Raw genomic sequence first — 25,233 nt, forward strand, 5'->3', positions numbered from 1 at the left:
TAATATTATTATGTACATACATTTTTCGAATTACTTACCCTTCTAAGGTTTTCCCAACGGGATCCAAGAAATAAAGAAATATTAAAATAAATAGAAAACATGTATTAACTTCGCTTGTAATAAGCTGTTAAACGCAGCTCAATCGAATTATGGTATTAATGCTTCACGAGAAGATATTACGTATACCTATAAATAACAGCATTAGAAAAATTGTACATTCTTTCTTAATGTCGAAAGAATAAGACATTTTTTTTTTTTTGTGCATGATTTATCGACTTTTTTGACATAAGTTCAGCAGGTCAATTTAGGAATGTTTTTGGCACTGTAATGCAGTAAGTAGGTGATGAAAATGGTGACACACCGTACCAATTAAATGACCATGCTGTTCGATTGTATATATACACGCGAGCTTCTAAATATACCTATACAGATTTTTTTATAACGTTTATGTCCATCATCAACATTTATTTTTCTAATAGATACCAAACATTTAAAATGCTACTTTGGATAATACTTTTTTTTACATTTCTTTTAATATTTTTGATTATTACTCTTTAGTTAGAAAAACACAACTTTCTATTATACTTCCATGTAGTAGTTTTGGTTTACTTAGACTCAAAATAATAAATTAAAAATATTTGTTTTCTAAAAAAACTGAGAAGTAGACAATTTATAGAGCTAATTTATGTAAATATTTTAAAACATTACTAATTTCCATTAAGTATTCAAATAGTTACAAGTGGCAAAAGGCGGATAGACAATAATACCAATAAAGTTGAACAAAGATACGAGATAACCTGCAATATTGTATACTTCCTAGTTTCTAGGTTCATTTCATATATTTTACTTAAAATTTTGTATACCTGCTTTAAACATTTTTGGAATATTAACTGAATGAAAAAATGATAATAGTCGTCGATGAACAAGAAAACGTCTAAGTATATATATAATTATCAATAGGTTCACTGTTAAAATTCATACATTATATAATAGGTACTTATTATTTTCATGCTTCTCGTTAATTGTTTCTAAATTGTGCATTATTGACAGTAGATATATTATACTGTGTATTAAGTCTTACATTTTTTAACTGAATGACAAAATCATTAAATAAGTTTTTCTCAGACACTTTTGTAAAAAAAAATATATTTATGCAGCGTTACATAATATGTTTTTATATAGTTTGTTACCTACTTTAGGCTGTTTTAATCAATGTAGTTGGAAGCAAAAATAAAAATATAATACGTTATAAAGTTTTGAAATATAGAAATTATATAATATTTAAATTATTTTAAATAACCATCGATATTACAATAGTCAATTGTGTTTAAAACTGCACTTTTCCATTTGTACATTCATATACTTCTTTTGTATGGGAGTAATCGTGAATAAAAAAATAATAATAATTCTATAACTGTTTTGTAGAATGCAAAAACCATAACATTTCATTTTGTAATATTGTCTATAGAATCTATAAGTGAAACGACTGGAACGAGAGATTATCTTGTTTTATATAAATATATATTATTTAAAAAAAAAAAGTTATTAGGTCAAAAAATGTTTGGTTTATTTGTTAATTAGGTCGTAGTCAATAGCAATAATTTCATGTCAGTATTGTTTTAATATTTGTTTGTTCTTATAATTTGTACTCAAAATGTATATACGTGTTGTTGGAAGTTTCTAATAAAAAAAACCATATTGATTAAGCTAAAATTTAAAATTACAACTTAATTTTACTTTTCAATAAATTTCATTCCAATTTGAAAAAGTACGTTATTTAAAAAAAAATGTAGTCGAAATATTTGTATAGTTAATAATTTTAACTATTTATGTAGTTCGTTTTAATGCAATGCTATAATATAGTCATATCTTGTTCTTTATAACTAAAGTTTATATAGATTGTAGAAATATAGACTATATGAACTATTCAATACATTTGGAAAATCTTAACACACAATATCAGTTACGTATTTTTACATACAATTTACTTTAAAAGCTCTATAAATATTTAATTTTGGTATAATATTAAATATTGTAGTAAACCGAGTAAGGTTCAGGAGTTATTATATTTGTCGCAATAATTTTTTATTGTTTTCTAATTTATTACCCCAGTACACAAACAACGTTAAAAAAAAAAATTAAAATTATATATAAAGGGAATAAGTAAATTTGTTATCTATTTAATATTTATTTCTATTGATCGGGAATAGTCTAGCTAAGTTCTAACCTTAATATTAATGACAAGCAGATGATAAAACTTTTTTATACTTTAGCTGTCAATCTCCTGTGGTTGCTCGTGGTCTCACGCTATACAAAACTATCAACTATAATAGTACATTCATTTTGATTATCAAATGTATTATTCATATTTATTTATTTATGTACATAAATATATATACAATACTATAGGTATCATACAATCACAATGAATAAATGTATTGTTTGTAAAACAGTAGTTACTACATCTGGTAATAAAAGTGCTATAAAGAATAATACTAAAATTGCATTTTTTTTATGCGAAAATATACTTGACGTTTAGTTTCTATAATGTATTTACCACAACATAGCTGTTATAACATTGATTTTTCCATCATAAAATGTAAATAATAAAGAAGCTTATAAGTGAAATATATCAGCTAGATTAATATGTGATCTGTAATTTAAATATACCAGCATAACTTATATTACACGATACTATGGAACCGATAGCTATCTTAACGGTAAATATCAGGCCCGTATACAGGGGGGGGGGTGGTAGGGGTTCAAACCCCCTAGAAATTTTTAAAGTAGAAACAAACTAACTATAAACTTTTAATTTATTTTTAATTTATGTATTATAAATATTTTACCACCCTCTCCCTCAAAAATTGATCCTGAATACGTGCTTGCTAATTTATTTTATTAATAATATAATTAAAATAATTCAGAATATTTATAGCAATAGCATTCTACAAAGCTATGTTGTCTTCTTCGTGTAAGATTACTTACCTCGTCTCGATATATCATTACAAACATATTAACGTAAATACAGTAGAAAACGTTTATAATGACATTCAAGAGACTAGTCAAAATTGGTCATAATAACCGATTGTTATTATAACCAAAATGACAAAAATTAAATTAAAAACTCTTTTATATACATGCAATGAACAAAATATTTTATTACAATAACATTTTTAATGTGTTATTATATTATATATATTTATATAAATTGTAAATTTAATTCATATAGAAAAAAAATAATAATACAATTTTTTAACATTTAATTAACGATCAAGTACACGAATATCGGAACACTGACGATAAATGTACAAAAAAACGATGAAATTAGCTTAATCGGTTGTTATAAGACCTTCGATAAAATTAATAAAGTCATTATAGATAAAACTTTTTTCCAATAAAATCAAAAATAACCGTCATAACATCCGTATAGTCACTATACAGACGTCATTATAATCGATACAAATTAGTACATACAGTATAGGAGTTTTGCCAGGACTTGCAATTTAAGGTCATTACACCCGGTATGTCATTACAACCGGTGTCATTATAAACGGTTTCTACTGTATTATGAATTAAATATGAATTTTGTTATTACGTAAATATTTTTTTTATGTTATACGATGTATAAATACCTATTTAGTTTGGTTTGAAAACAATATTTTCTAACTATCTTAATGTATTTTTTTTGTAATACTTAGTTAAAAAAACAACTGAACATATTTTGTTACTTCTAAATTCGATTACCGTAGACTTGTACTTGTAGACTCTTAAAATAAGTTATAACCTAAAGTATAAGTACTATAGTCAGTGTATGGGTTCTATACTATTTTTAATCATTTGATTACATTACTATTAAATTATTATGGATATTTAATATTAGGTAATTTTTACACGTATTCAAATAGTTAATAGAAATATAATATTTTTATAGTTTTATTATAACTCAGTTTAAAATCAATTAAATTTATTAAGTTTATTCTGCAGTACATAATATATTTGTATTTGTATAGATTACATTGCCAAGTACGGTCGAATGACTGAAGCAGCTGCAAGAAAAAAGTTTTGGCAAATACTATCGGCAGTTGAGTATTGTCACAACAGGCACGTTGTACACAGAGACTTAAAAGTAAGAAATTATTTGATAAAAAAAAACCCAATTTTTAAAATAAAATTGATAATACATTTTTGTATAGGCAGAAAATTTGCTACTTGATGCTAATATGAATATAAAAATCGCTGACTTTGGATTTAGTAATTATTTTACACCTGGCGAACAATTGGCTACTTGGTGTGGATCACCCCCTTACGCTGCTCCTGAAGTTTTCGAAGGCAAAAAATATTATGGTCCCGAGATTGATGTTTGGGTAAATGTTTCGAATTATTTTTTTTAAACATTAGACATGGATAGTAAAATATTCATGGTGTAGATTTTAATCAAAAATGGATTACAACACTTATATTATTGTTAATACTGCAGTAATAATAATTAGGTACAACTAATTTTATTTATATCAGATTAATGATTATCATCCATTCCTTTTAAAGCTATTGTTTTTGTTATGTATTTTGTAATTTTATTTTTGTTAAAAATTATTTTTCAGAGTATGGGAGTAGTTTTGTACGTACTGGTTTGTGGAGCACTGCCATTCGACGGAAGCACGCTGCATTCGCTCAGAGATAGAGTTTTATCTGGACGATTTCGTATACCGTACTTTATGAGCACTGGTAAGTTATATACAATGTATCTAATAATACGTCATATTTAATATCTTGTAATTTTTTTCGAAAAAATCTTTGTTTTTTTTTATTTTGATTCGTTCAGATTCGTTTTTGATTACAAACTACAATCGTGGCGTAAGTGCGCGACGAAAATTTGAACTGGCACTGTTAAGTTAAGCTTGATTTAAAAAATTCATGAGTAAGAAATCAATGAAGCAAATATAATAAATATCATCAAAATTGACCCAAAAAATACTGTACATAACATTTATATAATTTTCCACAGTTATTTTTCAAATAGCTGTATAACGTTGCTTATTTTCAGTTTTACCGTTTGAAATATATTTTTTTGTATCTACCCATTAAATACAAATTGTAGACATTTAAATTGACTCCCATATTTCATATCGTTACTTATTAATTATTAATTCTCATTAGGTAAAACCTAATAGATATTGTAGGTACTATAGTACTTACATTATAGTGTATGTATCTATTAATTCATTTATAATTTAATTCTTATAATCATATAGGAGCAAATAGTATAAAGTATCTAGCTTAAATGTCTTTTATAGTTTTACTTTAATATAAAATTATTGAGTTTGACTTTATATAATAAATAATATTATAGGTATGCATTCGGAACATTAAATAAGAGTCATTTGGTACGCACTAGGGGAACTACTAATTTTAGTACCGTTGATAGTAATTTGTTTTTATTTTTCTATTACCTACACTTATAGCCTTATGTATCTATACATTTATAAAGAATACCTTTTTTTTAGCAATGGTTAATACTTATTACTAAATTTAATTAACAATAAAATTATTAATTTTGTTATACATGTAAATTGATAAGACAGTATGAAAACTATTATAATAATATATTCAAGTGTGTATAAAAACAACCAATATACATAATATATATACACGAGTTTATAGTCAAGAAAAATCACACTAAGCTCCCTATAAATATTTGTTTATTTGCTTTTATATATTAGTATTGTATGTATATGTATATAATAACAGAGATGATATATCATAAATGCTGTATAGTGTTTACGGAGGATCGTTGGTTAAACCCACATTTTTGTTTACAGTTCTTGAAAGTTTTTTCTATTCACGAAATTTATCCGAATCAAAATCCTCATCTGTTGAACATTTTCATAGGTAGTACTAGTACAAGTGTGTTGAATTTTTTTTTAAAAGATTTAAATAATTAAATTATAATTATGTGACGTGATAAATTGGAGGCAGTGGTCTCGAAGGAATACATAAAAGTGGACTGTGCTTCAAATTTAACGATTGTAATGACGTAACTGTGCGTTGGTTTGTCATACATTTTCAAATACAAGAATCTAGTAGTTCCGCCAGGTTTTATTTTCACTCTGTGCCGGGTTTGCCCGCGTGGTATGACGCACATGCAATGACGTCACTGCCATCAGCGGCGGAGCGATCAATTTTACACTACTGCTGAACCGCTTGGTCGGAATAAAAACGAACACTAAATATGTCAACATGTGAAATATGAATATATAATTATACAATTAAATATTAATGTATTTTACAGGTTGTGAATCATTGATACGTAAAATGCTCATATTAGACCCAAATAAAAGGTATACAGTCGAACAGATAAAAAGGCATCCTTGGATGTTAGAAGAAGCGCCGAGACTTTTACCGGGCACAATTGCAGAAATGCCCGCAGAACCTAATGATCAAGTGTTGCGGTTCATGAGCAGTTTAGATATAAATACGACAAGAACTAGACAGGTTAGATTTATTAGTTATAACTAATTATAAAGGATATATTAAGTTATGGACATTTATTTTCATCCAAAAAAATATAATATTTAATTACGAGTTGTATATGTTAAAAATGTATTACACAAAAACAATTTTGGAATAGCAAAGGACATGAAATAAAACAACAACTTTGATGTATTAAAGGTTTTTCTGTAGTATTGGGCAATAATTTTCTCTGTTAACAAGTCAAGCGTTAATGGAAGCATTCAGATATATGAATAATAAATTTGTTCATGAATTAAACATTGATGACATCACTAACCAACATTATAACGATTTCAAGATCAATGGGTTTGTTAGTACCTTATCGATTATCGATATTGACACACCCCGATTTGAACTACATAATAAATACTTACACTTGTATTTTCGACGAATAAAATAATAATAGTTTTTTTTTTATATTACTGGTATAATTAATAACAAAATAAAAGTGTACTTACTTGTTCCACATCTATATAAATAAATGCCTAAATAGACGTATTTTTCTAGAATACTTCTGTAACTATTCGAATGACTGCCTACATATTATAAGTATTATTAATTGATTATCTATAGTTAATTTTAGCTGATTTATATACAATTTGGTATTATCTTTTCTATTTGGTATTTTGGTCAAGTGGTTGAAAACAGTTTTTAAAATATTTTATGGATAGATATTATAATGATATCAACGATCTATCGTCATACTACAAAATACTAAAAATGTGCATAAAACATTTCAGTCGCTGAGAAATCGGACGTACGATCATTACGCGGCCATTTACTACCTGCTGCTGGAGAAACTCAAGCAGCAACAGTCGCAAGAGAACAGCAGCCACTATCTGCAGGAACGGCGGCTGTCGGAGAAACTGTTCTCGTATGAACAGCCCCAACTGTTCACCGGACACTCGAGCGCCAACAAGCGGGCATCGATCGACTGCCCGGCTGGACACCAGTACATGCAACCCGACCTGTGGAAACAGCCCAAAACCAGCGCGGCCGTACACTTGAACAGCGGACACACGCCGTCCAACCGGCCGCGGTCGTACAGCCAGGGCCGGGCCGTACAGCATTCCGTCAACCTGGCCGACCTGTGTAAGTCGCCGCAACAACAACACCCGCCGTTCAGAGAGCTGCCCCAGCTGCCTAAGTTCAAGGGCTGCAAACCGGACAAGATCGACATGGCACCGCACGACGACGGCGGCCCGAAAATGTGTTACCACAACCGGTTGGATCACATGACTATGATGGCGCCCCAGTACTCCACGTCGACGGACGAGGGCATCGAGACGGACCTGGAGGACGCGGCCGCGTCGTCCAGCCCCACGCAACAGTCGCACCGAACCGCGGCTTACCCGGCCGTGGCCGGCGGCGGCCCGGTGATCAAGAGCCACAGCCAGAATCTGGCGGATCACCTGCAGTGCGCGGCCAACCTGCAGCAGTACGAGTCGGACCTACAGGTGTCCAGCCTACCGTCGTGCGCCAACGAAATGAAGTATGCGGCGGACTGCACAGCGATTTGCACAGCGGCGGCGGCAGCAGCGGCGGCGGCGGCCAACAGCTGTCCGCCTCCGTCGTGGGACAGGCGCGCCTCGTTCTTGGCGCACAACCACAGCTCCGCCGGCGACGGCGTTCGGTCGCGCACCGACAGCATGTCGCCGGTCAGCTTCCGCGAGGGCAGACGGGCGTCCGACGGGCTGATGAACCAGATCGACTCGGCGGTGATGGCCGCGGCTGTCGTGGCGGTGGCCAACGCCGTGCAGTCGTCGTCGCCCCGGTCGCCTCAATTGCAGCAACAATACAACGGCGGTCGCATGCCGGTCGGTGGCAACGGAAAACTGTTTCAGTTGCAAGAGTGCAGCGGTGTGCAAAAAGAACACGAGACGCTCAAGATGCTGTACCAGAGCTGTCTGCCCAACGACGAACAGGTGGCGTCGAACCGGAAGCAGGTGGCCGGGGCCGATTACCGGTGCGGAAAGGACGTGCCGCCCAGGTCGCCGTCGGCAGCCATGGCCAAGCGGTTCAACTACACGGACAGTTATGCGCTGGACAAGACCGGGCTCCAGCAGCAGCTGTTCCAGCAGCGGTTGCTCCAGCACAAGCGGACCGCGTTGCACAAGCAGGGCGCGGCGGCGTCGGCGGTGGCGTTCGGTCAGTGCGGCGTGACGGCTGCCGACTTACCGGCCAACAAGCGGCAGCACCACACGCACCGTCAACCATCGTTGCAGTACAACAACAAAACCGTGCAATTGTCTTCGCCCCAACACGGTGGTAGCGGCGGCGCCGGTGGCGGTGGCGACGGCCACGTCCACGGCACGATGCAATTCCAATCGGACGGCAGCTGGCAATCGTTGCCGCACACCATGGCCACGTGCCAAATCAACGACTTCGATGGCCAAGCCAATTGGCTGTCGGTGCCCGATCCGCAACACCACTGGTACTGCACATCCGGGCAGCAGTACAACTTCTCCAAGAATTATTCACAGGTGACCGCTCATAATATACATGTATATATATATATATATAGTTTTTTTTTTATCGTATCAATACAATATATTATATATTATATCTAAAGGCACACAATATCATCTCGACCTAGGTTATAACCACACTAATCGAGATTTAAGTGACCCGGAAGTTTGAGGGAAACGATTCTTATAGGAATGGACAATGCCTATTGTAATTTATCATTGTTATACCTGATTTTATTTTTCGACCGATCGGTAACATACATATAGTTATCAAACTTATAACCGTGACGGTATTATATATCCTAGTAGATGTATGTGCTACTCAGAATTTATACGCCTCCGACTTGTATCTTTATAGATAATCTATCTCAAATAATATAAGTACTTGTATTACATAGCATTATGTTGTATATCATAAACAAAAACTTGACCATTTTTTTCTGGAAATTCTGTTCTTAAAAAATTGCTGTGATCATTAAATTTAATAGCTGACCATTAATTTTACTTGTTTATTTTCTGTAGCTTAAATAGCAAACTTGAACTGTAGTTTTGCTGCCACTGACTAATGAGTGTAATACTATAATAATCCTGTAATAATGTGATCTGTCTGATATGACAAACCGTTTGTTTAGTTGTTTTACATGATAACATTTGAATGGATTAATTAGGCTTTAAATATTTTAAACAAACATTTTATTATTATATCAATATTAGTTTTAAAAAGTTATCTTAAATGAAATCAGGTCATTGTACATTAAACAATATGATAAATATTATATACATTGACGCTCCTGAGGTCATGACGCGTGTGCAGTAGAATTGTATAATATTGTCGACAATTTCAGGTAATGGGTATTATATATTATTCACTCATCTTATACTCCGAATTTGATTCAGAAAGCATTAATTTCTTACACAATAGCTTATGATGTTGCGTACTTGACTTTTAAAGTTATTGATGTAGACGTGGAAATAATTTATTTTACAATTCTTTATACATAAAAATTTGAAATGATTTTATAAAATTACGATACAATAAATAGTACTGTATATGTATAGAGCTAAGTATTTGGTTAGTTTTTATATGAAACCTTCTAATTGTCTAAACTCTAAATAGTAAACTGCATTCCTACATAGATCAAAGTATAGTAAATAAACTTACTTATTAGAGGTAAGAGGTTAACGGACTATGTCATGTGAACTCAGATAATGAATACCATATTTTTATTCACGTGGTTATGCTTAACACGTTGATTCAATTATTCGTCTATAGAGTATAGACACTTAAAAATTAAAGTTTGTGAGAAGTAAAATGACTGACCGACAATTAAATTATCACCTATTATAAACTATTTTATAAAAATTGAGTAATATTTTTAAGTGTTTAAGTGTTTATGTAAATAATACCTATAGGTACCTTTTACAAACTTTTATCAATTGTGGAATATATAATATATTTATACACATCATTTAATTAAGCGAGATGAAGAACCTTGACCGAAATGTTGTTCTGTCTGTGCCATAATTACATCTTATTCCAATATATGTGTTGAACCTATCTTTAAATATTATTATTAACGGCATTTAAAAAGCTTATATGTATAACTAATTAACCATTTAATTGCACAGTACAACAGTTTCATTACTAAAATATACAATGATATTTATACAAAAACTCTTGATTGTTTACGTTAACAAATATAAATGTTTCAATTTCTAGGTAAATGTCTAGATATTTAAATTGAAATAGTGGAATAGTAGTTTTTTAACAAGTTCATTAAAATAAATCCTTTTGCAAACATTTTTTTTTTACTTATGTAATACTTAAAAATTGTATACACGTGTAATTTTCACTAAATATATACATTGGACATTGATAGGTGAATATCATTATCTATCCATATCATATTCAAGGTTAACAAATCAAGAAAACTACTATAAATGTTTTTTTTTTAATAATTGAATTTATGCAAAAAATTATGGTTAACTTTTTAATATTGAAATTGGAAAATTAATCTAATTCATCAATATGAGTTTATGACTAATATCTAATCCAATAATTTATCATAAATAGTAGTTATAATTTTTAAAAACAAATAACGCCTTTACAGTGAGATTAAATGATTTATAGATTAAATTATAAAAATAGGAATTCCATGTAATAAATTATCATATTTTATTATTTATGTTTATTTTTTTGTTAAAAAATGAAAGTAAATTAAATTTTATAAAGAACAAATAATTTATTACTAGGAAACCCTATTTTTATAATTTACTTATAGTTATTATGCTTGTATAGTTGTATTAGGTATTATTTACAAGTTAATACGTATTGTAATTATTCCTGCATTGGCAATTACTTTCTACTAGGTAAATTGTGTTTACAAAAAAAAATAAAAGAGACGGCTATTTGAATAGGTATTTGTATAATTATATTAGTTAAAATAATAATAACCGACAAATTGCATATATCATGATTTGTATGAGAATATTTTGTCATAACTGTTTCTTCGATATTTTTAGGGTCAGAGTATTTGATGAAGTGTAGTGGGCATTGATCAAGGTCGTTAAATTTTATAGAAAACTGCAATATATGGTTATTGGGGTGATAGATATTTGAAAACGTATAAGGCTGATTTTTTGATAAATATAAAAAGTCAAAAATAAAGAACACATATTAATTATTATTATTCGTTATAAAAATAAAAATATGAATAAAGTTAATTAATTTTATGCACTTGAATAACTTTTGTTGTATTTATGTATATCTAATAATAGTTGTTTTTATCCAATTAGATATTATATTACTTACATATTATATTTCTGCAGAATTAATAATGTCCAAAACTATATCTATAATCTTGAAAGTTTTAACTGATTTTATAATGCAGTTTATAATAATGTATACGTATAGGTACTGTTTTCAGCAGATTATTTAATATATATTACTATAAATATTTAAAATTAACATTAACATTTTGTTAGCGCTTTTCATGCTGAATTCACTTTTGGCTTATTATATCATTACTAAAAACAGATTAAACTGTAGTTTGGACTCTAATTTGGAAACAAGATTGGACTGTAATACCACTAATACCTATATAATATCTGGTGCGATTGAATTGGCTTATTATAGGTAATGAAAATCGTAACCAAAACCAAACAAGACTATTTTAAAATATTACAAAACAAAATAACGTATGATCATTGATTAAATACATATGTTTAATATATATTTATTTGATCAATGGTATAATATACTTGAATACTTTATGCAATTTTGAATTTAGGAATGTGGGCCGCCTTGGGCTCATCTTTAGTGCGGTGGTCGCATTGGTCGCATATAAGAATGCATATTTAATATTGGTACAAATATGATTTGTATAATATATAATTAAAATAATTAATATTCTGTATTAAACAATAGATTAATTTTAACTTACAAAATGCAGTTATGTATTACTCACAGGCTAATTTAACAATATAGTTGGTAATAGTCAATTGGTGTATACATAAACTGAACTTAAAATAATCCTATTTTGTGAACTCCCATCCACCCCTCTTTAAATTTGGTCCTGTATTCACACTTCGCACATAAATAATATAGTATTTAGGATACTGAATGTCACGCGCCAAGCCATAATAATAATAAAGATAAACAATAATGATTGAGGCGGATACACAAATACACGATAAAAACGATAGTACATATATAACGTATATTTTATCACTCAAGTCGATTTTATTCAGACTATATAATAATATATTACGAATCATGATTATTGCCAATAAACTTTTGACAGCAGTAATACCTACGATGCTTTTTCGGCGCAGTTACGTTCTTATACCACGCCATCCTATAGCGATACCATCATAACAATGATATAGATTTCAAATTATGCATTCATATACAATATAATGATTATTGTTTATTTTCTGCCGATTATTTTTAAATCAGCACGCTTCATTATATTTGTACCTATACGGCTATACTGCTATACATGCAACATAATATTACTTACGTCAGACGTTGTTCAATTTTGATCAGCGAGATCAGTTTTAAATTTGAATTAGAAATTATGGGGAAAAAATAATATAGATATTAGGTACACTAGGTAATAGGTATAGTTAGGTAATTTTATAAAGTTACAAAAAATTAGTGTTTTAATCATTCGCCTATATCAAAATTAAATAATAATATTAATATACCTATAATATAGAAACCCATCATAAAACCTTCAAACTAATCATAACTTTTATTTTGATTCTTGAGAATGACCTACACAATAATAGATACGATTAGTGATTGGCGGTGTTAACAAGTGTATTATTAATATTTATTATATACAATTGAATTATTCAATATTATAGTATGCATACTTACATTATACTATGTGTAATAACTATTATACCTACTATAGTATTTCTGTTATAAGTTTAAATTTGTAATTTCTAATGTGTTTTACAGCTCAGCAGTACGGTAAACGTGCCAATGGGCAGTTCTTTGTTGGCGGCCAACGACGTAATGTGGACATCGCCAAGACTACAATCGCTCTCGGAAAACACTATTTCGGAACTCGGAGAACAAATGGAATCTGGTTAAAGTTCACGTTCTGTCAAGTTTGGATGGTGTGTATAATTTATTATATTGATAGGTACCTATATGCTATTTGCTATTTCTATTATTCTACAGTCGAATTTTACTATTGTAGACAGTTTCTAATACGGTTTTAAATCAAAAATTAAATAAATGATTTTTGAGTTTTAATAATTATTAATATCAGACTATGTAGTATTTTTATGTAATGATTTTTTATTTTAGTCTCTTTTTTGGATTTTTATTTACGATTTATATATAGTGTGGTAAATGATAAAGGTAAGTAACACAAAATATGTAGAATAATTAAATCTGAATTTCATTTGGGGATTTCTTGCCGCATAAAGGATTTAATATTACATAATTAATCATAAAATAATTTCATTTATATTTGAAAAAAATTGATTTTTAAAATAATTTCAACGAATGCATGACAATTTTTTTTTATTACATTCTCCATTTTTGGGTTAAAATTTAAATTAGATTGCATTTTTAAACAACTTTGACTCATTGAGATTAATTTAAGAATGAGTTAAAGTGTCAATTTATGCATGTTAAATTTATCGTATTCTTTAATAGTCCGTTAAAAATTTAAAAATTTGTGTGATTTCGGATGAAATTTTTTTTAACTGGGTGTACTGTCATAGGTAAAAAATCTCATATGAAACTTTGTAAAAATGTAAAAAGACTGTTAAAAAATACGTTAATATACAACATGTATGATTGAATTAAATTGAAATTGACTTTTTTTTATTAAATTGAATTTCAATAAGAAAATTTTTGAGATAAAAAAAACTTTAAGTCAAAGTTATTTGAAAAAATTATAAAACTCAAACCTGAAGTCATAAAGGAGAGTAAAAATCTCTAATGAAATTCAAAGTCATGTATGACTCACGTATGCGTTCGAAATTGTTAGGTACCTTTATATTATTAAATATACTGGGTATTACCACTATTACCTATTCTATATATAATATATTATTGTACGGAAGCGTTGAAGGCCAACCTTATGTTTTTTTTTTTTATCTCATTATTATAGATTATCACAACTCATTATTATCAATTAAAACTCGTAATTATCACACAACGCAACTCAAAATTACGCGTTGACACAAGTCGTTATTATGGATTATCACAACTCATTATTATGAATTAGAAATTAGAATTCATAAAATAGAAAAATTTTGAAAATGGGGCTTGTGGGTGCTTTTAAATTTTTGATTTTTTTTAATGGGACACATCTACTACATGTTCTGATATCAGACATTCTATAGTAAGATATAAATACATGTAGATTCTACGATGTAAGCTTTACTGTTCAAATACTTAATTAGAAGAGGATATTAAACTTAAACAAACCCGAATTGAAAACTAGCTAGGCCGAAAAATATAGTATAGAATAAATAATAATAATGAAGGAATTACGCATCGTAAATTGGGTAATGACCCAGAACTGAGTACTTAACACTCCCAGCTTATTTTGAACTAAAAGTATATATTATATAAAGTGTAATTTTGCGTTTATAAGAACGAGTTTAATAAGTTTGTATTGGTAATGCACAAACGCCATGGACGTACATATACTTACATACTATAAATATATATGTATATATATATTAGATATTTGGGTTTGTGATGTTATTATAATATATTATCTATTTATAAAATTGTAACGCATTTGGATTTTGGAAACGGGACCTAAACATCACAAACTATCGATTATAGGCTTGTCAATATTTAATTTATAATTTTTTTTTATAATTTGATTTTTACTAATTAAATGTTAAGTAGATATATCTCACAACACAATTTGGTCAACAAAAAAGCTTTTTTAGTAGTGATGTTTTACAATGTTTTAGAAACTTCATATAAAATTTTAAAAGCATAGATTATGATATTAAAAATATGACTGGGCCTTTAAAAATTAATTCAAGATGCAATAACCATCCAACCTCATCAGCAACACATGAAAGATCATTTTCGACAATGCGCCGCATTAAGATTAATACTACGTCAATACGACTTGGTTACGCACCGTGTATCATGTTTGGTCACGATTTAAGATAGTTATCTAAAATAACTATTTTAAATCGTGAGTATGATGCAGAGTAGATTTAATAATCAATTTTCTGGAGGGGGGTAAAATATTTCTAATATATGAGCTGTACTCTGTAGTACAATCATACATACAATTTGTAATTAGTTTTGTTTCTACTTTAAAAAATTGTATTCTATTGAAAGGAGGGGGGGTGAATCCCTAACTCTTCTCCTGTATATTTGAGTTATGAGTGTTATCACTATATTATGTACATTGCGGTTTCCTTAAGGAATTGTTATTGTTGTGTACATGTGTTTTAGATACACTGGATATTGATGTATACATTATATTTTGTTTTAGATCCCAGACACGCGAACAAAATTATTATCACACAGATATTACCTAAGTATATTTTATACAACACACACTCAAGTACTCAACATTCATTAGACGAGACATCATGTTTTTACTATTATATTAGACATATTTGTGTTGGTTATTGTATTTTTTTTTTTATATATAACTATGTTTTTTGTTTTAAGTACATCTTAGAATTCACCGACGAGTATATTTGTAATCGAAACAATCTAATTTGTGAAATAAATGGTTTTTAATCGTATTACTCTATGACGTTTTGAGGTAGGTACTAGGTACCTTGTAAGTTGTATTGGTCACTCGGGTGTAAATCGTATACTAACCTATATGGTTATACATATATGATTAGAATATTGTAGTTTCTATAGACGTAATACCTACTGTGTTACAGATTTGTTTTTATGAATCATAAAATTATCCACCAAGAGTATTTTTTGTAATAAAATAGAGTGAATAAAAACAGTTTTCAACTTCTAAAGCTCGTATCATCTTAAGGGGATTCGATACCGTGATTTTCTGTTTTTGTCTAACGCACACTCGACATAAGATTTTTGACAGACCCTTTCTCAATCATACCAATTGAATCCAATGAAGCGATAAGAATTCTATAAACAGATTTGAATTTGTCGTCTACTTGAAATTGACTTTCTCAGATTTTTGACTTTTTGATTTTAACTTCTCCAATAATTGAAATACTCAATTTTCAATTGCTCTTTTTTAACATAATTTTTTTAGGAATTTGGAGGAAAATATCAAAGCTATGAGAAAGTCGTTTCCAAATAGACTCGACGACAAATTCAAATCTGTTTTTAGAATTCTTATGGCTTCATTAGATCAATTGGTATGTTTGGCAAAAAACATGTCTAAAATACTATATCACGCGTGTGTTAGACAAAGATAGAAAATCACGGGATGAAATCCCCTTAAATATTCAACAAAAGTGATAGCTTAAAATATGAATATTTGTGAGTACTTTGATATAGTAATTACTAATGACTAATTAGTACCATTGAAAGTATATTTGAATTTTCTTTGACATACCTACCTACTTTGATTCTAATTTCAATGGAAAACCTGAAGGTGCTGACTGCTGAAGCATCCTAGTTTTTTAATTAGTCTTTTAAAATCATTATCTACCTACTCATCATTAGACTATGAACTAATATCTACTTGGGCAAATTCTGCATTTGAATTTTATTATCTGCACCACTATGATTAATTTGTTACATTATTAGTTTTAATTTCTGTATCATGTTAATATATTTAAAGAAAATACTTATGAATGTACAAAATACAACATTTTTTTTTCAATTACTGTTTTAAATAAAATTAAATGACATGCAAAATGTAACTGTGAGTTGTGATACAAAATACTAAAAATAGTCTTTTATAGGATATGTGGAAATAAGTATCATTACGTATATAAATCTATATGACCACAGAATAGATTAAAGATTAAACCTATTAGATTTTATCTATGTTGTGACTAAACTTAAAATCATAGGCAAGTTTACAGGTCTTGCCAGTCCTGCACAGGCATGACCTGTGAAATTTGATCTAACTTACATTATAAATTGTAGTGTATAATGTAACCTTAATTTTTTTCTGTTTCTGATTTCATATAAAAATTTTTTAATTTTCATCATGTAGACTTGTAACGTTTATAAGACTATAAAAATTGATAATTCTAGTGCAGTAATCCCATTCTCTTAGATATGCCACTGTTGTGCACAATCTGCGAATGAGGCCTAGACACGCCTATGCTTAAAATCATTATACGTTAATGTGATAAAGAAAACAGTAATGGTGTATTTAAAACTTAAATCAATTAACTCAAAAAAAGGTATTGTATCAAAACCTATTTTATATTAAACATATAGCTCACTGCTTAACCAGATTAAATTATTATGCTATGCACTCAAAAATAGTACCTAAAGATTTCCAATTTATGATGAACTATCAGTATTATTTGACCCCCTTTGTTGTACATAAACAGTATACATTTAGAGCCAGACTTGTATAATTAAGATAAATGACAAAAAAATATTAATAGCTACTATAAATAAACACGAACTTCATGTTATAATAATAGGTATGTAGGGTAATGGGTAATAAAATTATTTAATCAATGCCTATACATAGTCAGAGTTAGAACTAGGTTGGAAAGTCTAAAATAGATATTACATAAAAAAAGAAATCAATTTAATAATTAATAATATACTATGATTTTATGTTTGGTCAAAATGGTCGACATTTTCATTTTTTAAAACAAAAATTTTTATTATAAGTATAAAAAATTTAAAATATTAACCAATTTTTAAACAAAATTAAGTACTTCCTATGTTAGGTTATTAAGTTCTTTTAATTTTTACTTTGAGACAAAGTATAATCGTTGCACAAATTTTAATAAAATCGTTTAATTTGATTTTTTTATGTATTAAATAAAATAAAGCTGTCTTTTGATAAGTATTCTTCAGCCCCTATATATTCAAACAAAATTTTATATTCAAAACTTGAGAATAAATTCATCAATCAAGATTTGTAAAAAAATTTAGTTTAACAATTAATCATCATATATATTGTAAAAACCATATTACAACTAAATTTTTAATAAAAATAAAACAATATGTATACAAAAATCTACCGATAAACGAAGCGTTTTAATTTATCTGCCTTGTGAGAACATATCGCTGCCTGTTTGCCTCGCTTTTATCTTAGCTTTTTCAGGTGTTAATGATTCTTCTTCACTGGGTTCTATGGGTTCAAAATTTTCTTTCAGCTTGTTGTTTTTAAAATCGTCAACAATCTTTTTGCGATAAACAGCGTTGAATAAATCTTTTGCTGTAAATTCGGATTGAGTAATTTCAGGAACTCTGTATGACACGTATGGCTTTAACTAAAAGCAAAGTCATAATATGTAATATACAATTAATTTTCATCAACACTAATCCATGACCACATTCAAATACTTACATTGAAATTATCTAAATCCGGAACAATAATATCTGGAATTTTTTCTCGGACAGTTATAACTTTTCGGCCAACTCTGACAGTGGTGTCTCGTATTCCATAATCTGATTTTTAGACAGTAACATAAATTATTTATGTGTTACATTAAATATAAATCAAACGTAAGTAAAACAATTTATTTGGTTTGTTTAAATACTTGTCATTTGAAAATCTTTATTAGGGTTTTCTTCTTGTTGTTTTCTGAACTGATTTGTTCCTCGATTGTACAGTATGAAGTTTTTGAAATTCCTCTTTCCGTAACGTATAGTGCTTGTAGAAAATGATCTAAAAAAGGTTTTCGTCGGGAAAGACATTTTGGAAAATATTTCTGAAAAATGAAATTTATATGTTCAGTGCAAGGTAGTTATACTTGTAAGACAACAATCATAGACAAGAATATTTTATTTTTTTATACTTACAATAGTAAAAACATAAACTAATTGAGTATAATGAGTATATTAAAATTTAACATTTACTAGTCACTTTGTTACTATCACTTATCAGTATTTAGTAAATATTATCAAGTACCGGTTTATCTTCATAGATTTGCAAGGACTTAGTATAATTATAATAAACATGAAATAAAACACATGATTGAATCCGGCCCTATGATTGGTCTAAATATTTGGAGCGAAAATTAAAATTATTACAGACTTATCATCATAATTAATTATAATTATGATTACATAATACATTATAATTTAAAATATTTTTTTGTTTTTGTAAATTTGTATACCTATTCTTTGTATATCCCACGAATATAAAAATTAGATTTAGAAAAAGGCAGCAATAAATAACCATGAAAAACGAATAAATTAACCAGATCGAATTATCTCGAATAAAGTAGTGTAACACGCATGTACATATAAACATATAATATATTTTTTGTTTATTGACTTTTTTTTTTTTTTTGGTCGATCGCGACAATTGGAGTTCAATCACAAGTCTATTAAAGTTGGATGGCCACCCCTGTTGTAAGGTACGTAATACGATAACACACAGTTTGATAATTAATTAGATTTTATAGCAAGGGCGTAATTAAGGGGATGATGAGGATTAAGGGCGAAATATTCACCCCAGAGGCCAGAGCCTTATTTTACTAATATTTTGAATTATTTATAATTTAATAGTAATCCTACTATAATATTATAAATAATATAGTGTTCTTTGAAGACAATTTTAGAAAATATGATACCAGTACAGGCTCGTATACAGGAGGGTTTAAGGTTTAAGGGTTTAAACCTCCTCCGAAATGCTTTCAAAACATATTTATTTTACGACATAGCTATGTAAAATATAATTTTGAATTTGTATTATTAATTATACATTGTATTATTGTATAAGATCTGACTAATGACATTCGTGTTCCACTACACAACACAGTTTACAGATATTTACAATCCATATACTTAGTTTACATACCTATCCTTGCTGTATCCGTTGGTGTTGTATTTACAATTCACCGCGTTTATTGTTTAAGATATACGATATTTCAAATATTTCTTGAAACATTATACAATACGTATTTAGTATTTATAGCGCATATAGGTTGATAGTCGATACATGTTCATGTGATTCTATATACAAACGAATCTTCTGTTAAGTATATACATGAATATTATATATTAGCGATTTATTATTCATTATTTCGTTAATTAGGTGATATCACTGATATCATTAATACGAGTATTGAAGTCAGTGGCGTTTAGATTTTTTTGTAATGATTTATTATCTACATGAAAAAAAATTAAGTTCTATGACAAGTCAAAAATGAATATCTCTTCTTTCAAAAAAGCTTAGCACGCCACTAATTAAAGTATGTGCATTATACATCCTTAAAAATATAAAAAAGAAGAAACAGTAATTTTTTATATAAACAGAGGAATTTTATTAACATTCATATAATAGTAAGATTCGATATAAAATCTAAACATTTAAAAAAATATATTATTCGCACACACACTTATATCATTAAAAAATCACAAAAAAAAATTTTGTATCAGAATAATAAGTAATCAAAAAAATATTTTACCATTCAAATATGTGAAAAAAAAAATAATAAAGAATTTTTTTTAAAAGACTGAATTACCTTTTTTCTAAAATAATTATAGTCTTCAAAATACCGATTGCGTCAAAAATACTATAAGTAAAAAAAAAAACAACAGTTTTCTTAAATTCCAATAAAAATACATGGGTACTATTCGATATCACCTCTACCGGCTCTATTTGAAAACGTATGTGTTCATTGTATCAGTATTAGGTACAACAATAATTGTTATGTAATATTTTTGAATTATATCAACTTTGGAATGGTGGCGAACTCAGCTATTTCGCAGCATAAGACTTTACTGTTCTAATCGTTATTCGCTAAGAACGCCTAATTCACGTATTGTTGTTGCTCCTTGTCTTCTTGTTGTAAGTGCCGGCATCAGTACTGCCCACTCTGCAACGCATAACAAAAACTAGATTTCGTTTTTGGCTGCGGTACCAAGCGCGAGTTCGCAAGTGTCACGCGGCCCGCTAAAGATGATATCGACAGTTCCGCAACGGTGCATAAACACATAAATTTTTGGTATTTCTTACTTTCTCAAACCATCATAGATACCTGATTCGACCTTTGTTGACGTCGTTGACGAACAAATTCAAACCAACACACACACACACACACACACACACACACACACTACTGCTGACTGCTGTGAATAAACAATGCAAATTACATTCAACGCGCGCGCCGGACGAGAAAGATTTATTTAAATTTTGTTCCGCCATGACAGCCGAGTGAAACCGCCAAACATCAATCATACTATTCATACTATATTATAACACGACGAAGGTCGGACGCGATGCAATATACATATAGCTTCAAATTAGGTACCTACGACGGTTCCGTTGTTCGTCAGTCGAACTTTTGCAGGTCGTCTTCTAAATTACATGAATCGGCAGGAGATTATTTTTATTTTTACTATTATTGTTATATTACCATTTTCATATTTTACGTGTGCGTATGACAATTATTTACTATTAGCTAGGTAGCTGCTGCAGTTGACCAGCCGTGCGCCAACTACTACAATTATGAGTATTTGTTACTATTATTTTATATGATTATAATATAATTGATATAATATATATATATATATATATATAACACATAAGTATTTAAGTATGCCCTCTAGAAAATAATTTATGTTATTTTTATCTATCGGGCCAGAAGGGCAGTAATAAATGTTTTATATTTCTTATAGAACCCGAAGGGATTTTTTTTTATTATTATTCTTATTTCTTATATATTTTGTGTTGCTTTAATTTCTTCTGTATTGCGTATTACTTAAAATAATTTTATTAAACTTTTATTATTATTAAACAAGTTCAATTATTATACAATATCATTTGACATTCACGATACACTAGCTGTATAATGTAATATATATATATATATATTTCAGTACTTATTTGAAGGTATATCATGGCTATAAATTATAATATAGGGCTGGTTTAAAATCAGGAAAAACGATTGGCGTATTATTATATATAATATGTATATGAGGTTATGTGACACTGTGACAGCCGCCGACGAACGATCATCATAGCACAGCAGCGAGCGGATAGCGGTCACAGTGACGACGACGCTGCTCCGCGCGAGACGTTAGCACGGGCCACGGACGTCGAAGCGTATATACGCTGTATAGACCACTTACCAATCGGACAGTGGACAGCTTTACGTCTTCAATACGGAAAATACGCATTTCCGGTAGACAGTACCGCCGCAAATAAGATAGTGATTTTAAAATTGTTTGTTTCTAATATTTGTTTTTTCGTTCATCATGTCGGTTGCGTAGATTTCATAAGTGTTCTCATCGGCCATAGACTGTGGTCTCTAATATAGTGTTTTGCCTGATTCGTCCAACTGGTACTGCCCGAAAAACTTTCCTAAAACTCGAATTATTTGTTCCGTCCGTAATTTGTCAAACGAACTATTCCACACTTCACTAAAATTGTTCGTTGGATGAAATTTTGAAATCAATTGGTGACTTTTACATTTTAAATAGAACACTATTATAGAATACAGATGGAGGGTGATGGTGAGGCACGGATGAGGTAATAGTGCAGTCGTTGTTTCAGTCTCGCTCACACTCCACTCGCAATTAAACGGTTTATATTTGACCGATCTACCACACACGCACAACACAGATATGTTTTATTTTGTATTTTTAATGTGTCGTTCGTGAACTATTATAATAATATAATTATAATAGGTGCAGATTACGAGCCAACGCGTTATCGGCCGTCGCCGGGTCGCTGCAGGTGCGCTCAAATTAACACGGCCGTCGTGATTTTTTTGTTTTATACCTTATACGTTGACGTGTTAACATTGCTATTCGCTACGCGTTCAATAATATTATATTATTTTTTTAAATTTTTTTTTTACTCTAATATAGTAATAACACTATAACAGCTTGTAATTTCCGTAGAATAATTGTTGTTTTTTGTTATACTTTTCGATTTCGAAATGTGCGCTAATAATCACTTGATTATTATATTGTAATATATTGATATATTTTTTATTTTTCTTTAAGTCTTGTGTGTGTGTGTAAAATTATTATTAGTATCATAGAACAAGAATTAGTTGTGAGTTTTATTATTATATTTATTATCATATTTAAATAGTGTTGAGCCAGAAGGGTTAGTTTTTCTATATTTGTATATCAATTATCTGAGTGAATAATAATAATATTGAAGAACAAAAACATTATACTGGGTTTGTGCAGCGACAAACAGTAGTCTGGTGAGAACAAGACCGGTATACGGAGATCGAAATAATGTCGGTCAAGGAACAGACGAAGTGATCTACGGATAAAGCGACCAACTCGACCAAGACGTGTCCGTGATAGTAAACAGTGTCGTGAACAAGGCTCCGGCTAAGGGCTCGGATGTGGAAAATGCGTTTGTTGATTTGATATCGATGAGCTAAAACCGGATAAAACATTATACCGGTAAGACTGGTAAGAGGCAACTGGTAATGTGTTAAGACTATGTGAAAACCCACATGTAAAGGATAAAGGATTCAACCAGATATAAGTAGCAACATAAGAAAGGGAGTAGGCCGTAGGGACTGATAAGAGTGATAGATAGGAATTGGCAAAATGGTGTCAATAACCGACATGTATACAAATAATCAATATAATAGGTACAGTTGTATATTGCACTGGAATAAATTGTTTTTTAGTTTAGTGTTATAAATTTATAATATAATTTTATATGACAAAATGTCTACAATAAATTAAATTATAATTGACATTGTCAATGAAAAATTTCTAGTACGTATATTTATTATGTATAGGCTATATTATAGTCAATGCTCCTACTATTTTTAAGAATTTATTAGTATTATTGGTTCTTATCCCCATCTACCGTGAGTTTTCTTGTAGGTTGCCAAAAAACCATCTTATGACTTGCTGTTTGTAATCTATAGTATTTATAATCAATTATTAAAATTAAAATAGGAATGTAAAAATGTTTATAGTTTTAAAAAAAGTTGACGTCATTGCTTAAAATGTTAAAAGAATAAAACGTACTTTTATAATAGATACAAGCATCATTAAATCGACTTCAAAAAAATATTACAATTTATACCTACCTATAATAAGTATTTCATATAGGTAGTATATGAAAAATAGTCTTCGGAAAAGCAAAACGGTGAAAATCAAAATGCTAATTGGCTACAGTATAAGAAAGTATAACCATAGAATAAATATATTATAGTAATATAGCATATTATTATTATTATTATTATATAGTATAGTATATTTAAATTTTAATTCATTGTATAACCGACTGTCTGCTGACTCTGCTGATTAAACATGACATTCAATACAATTCAATGATTAGGAAACATGAATTTATAAGATTGCGATAAAGAAAGCTAGTCGGTGTTTTGTCCTGCAAGTAGTGATCACGCACGTTCTCCAGACTGCTGTAGACGCGCCACGCGCGAGACGCTCGTCCAGATCAGCGTCTTTTAAAAAGCGTTCTGGATTGTTTTGAGGTATGACGGTTAGCGGTACAGTCGCGGGCGGTGGGCAATATCGATAAAGGTGATGGTTATTTATTTGTGTTGGAGGCTGTAGAAATTGAGTTGCATGGAAAAAAAATGTCACTAATATTGAAATGGAACATCTATATCCGGATACGATGAGATGACGTGTGCGACATCAGCGGCGACCGGATGGCGG

General features: G+C 29.8%; 2 protein-coding genes across 2 annotated transcripts in view; one reads left to right on the forward strand and one right to left on the reverse strand.

Annotated features, from left to right (window-relative positions):
• The window catches only part of LOC113551294 (serine/threonine-protein kinase SIK2-like), a 32,389-nt gene extending 16,154 nt beyond the window's left edge, over positions 1 to 16,235 (forward strand). The window contains exons 4-10 of the mRNA XM_026953458.1: positions 4,014 to 4,129; positions 4,197 to 4,367; positions 4,605 to 4,728; positions 6,293 to 6,495; positions 7,254 to 8,996; positions 13,450 to 13,610; positions 15,977 to 16,235. Coding sequence (XP_026809259.1) covers positions 4,014 to 4,129; positions 4,197 to 4,367; positions 4,605 to 4,728; positions 6,293 to 6,495; positions 7,254 to 8,996; positions 13,450 to 13,584 — 2,492 coding nt within the window. The 3' untranslated portion in view covers positions 13,585 to 13,610; positions 15,977 to 16,235. The remainder of the gene's footprint in view (positions 1 to 4,013; positions 4,130 to 4,196; positions 4,368 to 4,604; positions 4,729 to 6,292; positions 6,496 to 7,253; positions 8,997 to 13,449; positions 13,611 to 15,976) is intronic.
• A 2,311-nt stretch (positions 16,236 to 18,546) lies between these two features.
• LOC113551295 (39S ribosomal protein L41, mitochondrial) lies at positions 18,547 to 19,508 on the reverse strand. Its single transcript, XM_026953459.1, has 4 exons — positions 19,420 to 19,508; positions 19,158 to 19,328; positions 18,965 to 19,065; positions 18,547 to 18,887 (listed from the first exon to the last, which is right to left on the reverse strand). Exons 2-4 carry the CDS (start codon positions 19,312 to 19,314, stop codon positions 18,657 to 18,659), a joined length of 489 nt encoding a protein of 162 aa, XP_026809260.1. The 5' UTR covers positions 19,315 to 19,328; positions 19,420 to 19,508; the 3' UTR covers positions 18,547 to 18,656.
• Positions 19,509 to 25,233: the final 5,725 nt, after the last annotated feature.

The sequence above is a fragment of the Rhopalosiphum maidis genome, chromosome 2, assembly GCF_003676215.2.
Source record: "Rhopalosiphum maidis isolate BTI-1 chromosome 2, ASM367621v3, whole genome shotgun sequence".
Lineage (NCBI taxonomy): Eukaryota > Metazoa > Arthropoda > Insecta > Hemiptera > Aphididae > Rhopalosiphum > Rhopalosiphum maidis.

Excerpts from the sequence above, each read along its gene's own strand:
- LOC113551295 (XM_026953459.1), bottom strand. The coding sequence starts at position 19,314 with ATGTCTTTCCCGACGAAAACCTTTTTTAGATCATTTTCTACAAGCACT. Across the intron at positions 19,066-19,157 it reads TAAAGATTTTCAAATGACAA|ATTATGGAATACGAGACACC; the intron begins GTATTTAAACAA and ends TCTAAAAATCAG. Across the intron at positions 18,888-18,964 it reads CGGATTTAGATAATTTCAAT|TTAAAGCCATACGTGTCATA; the intron begins GTAAGTATTTGA and ends CTTTGCTTTTAG.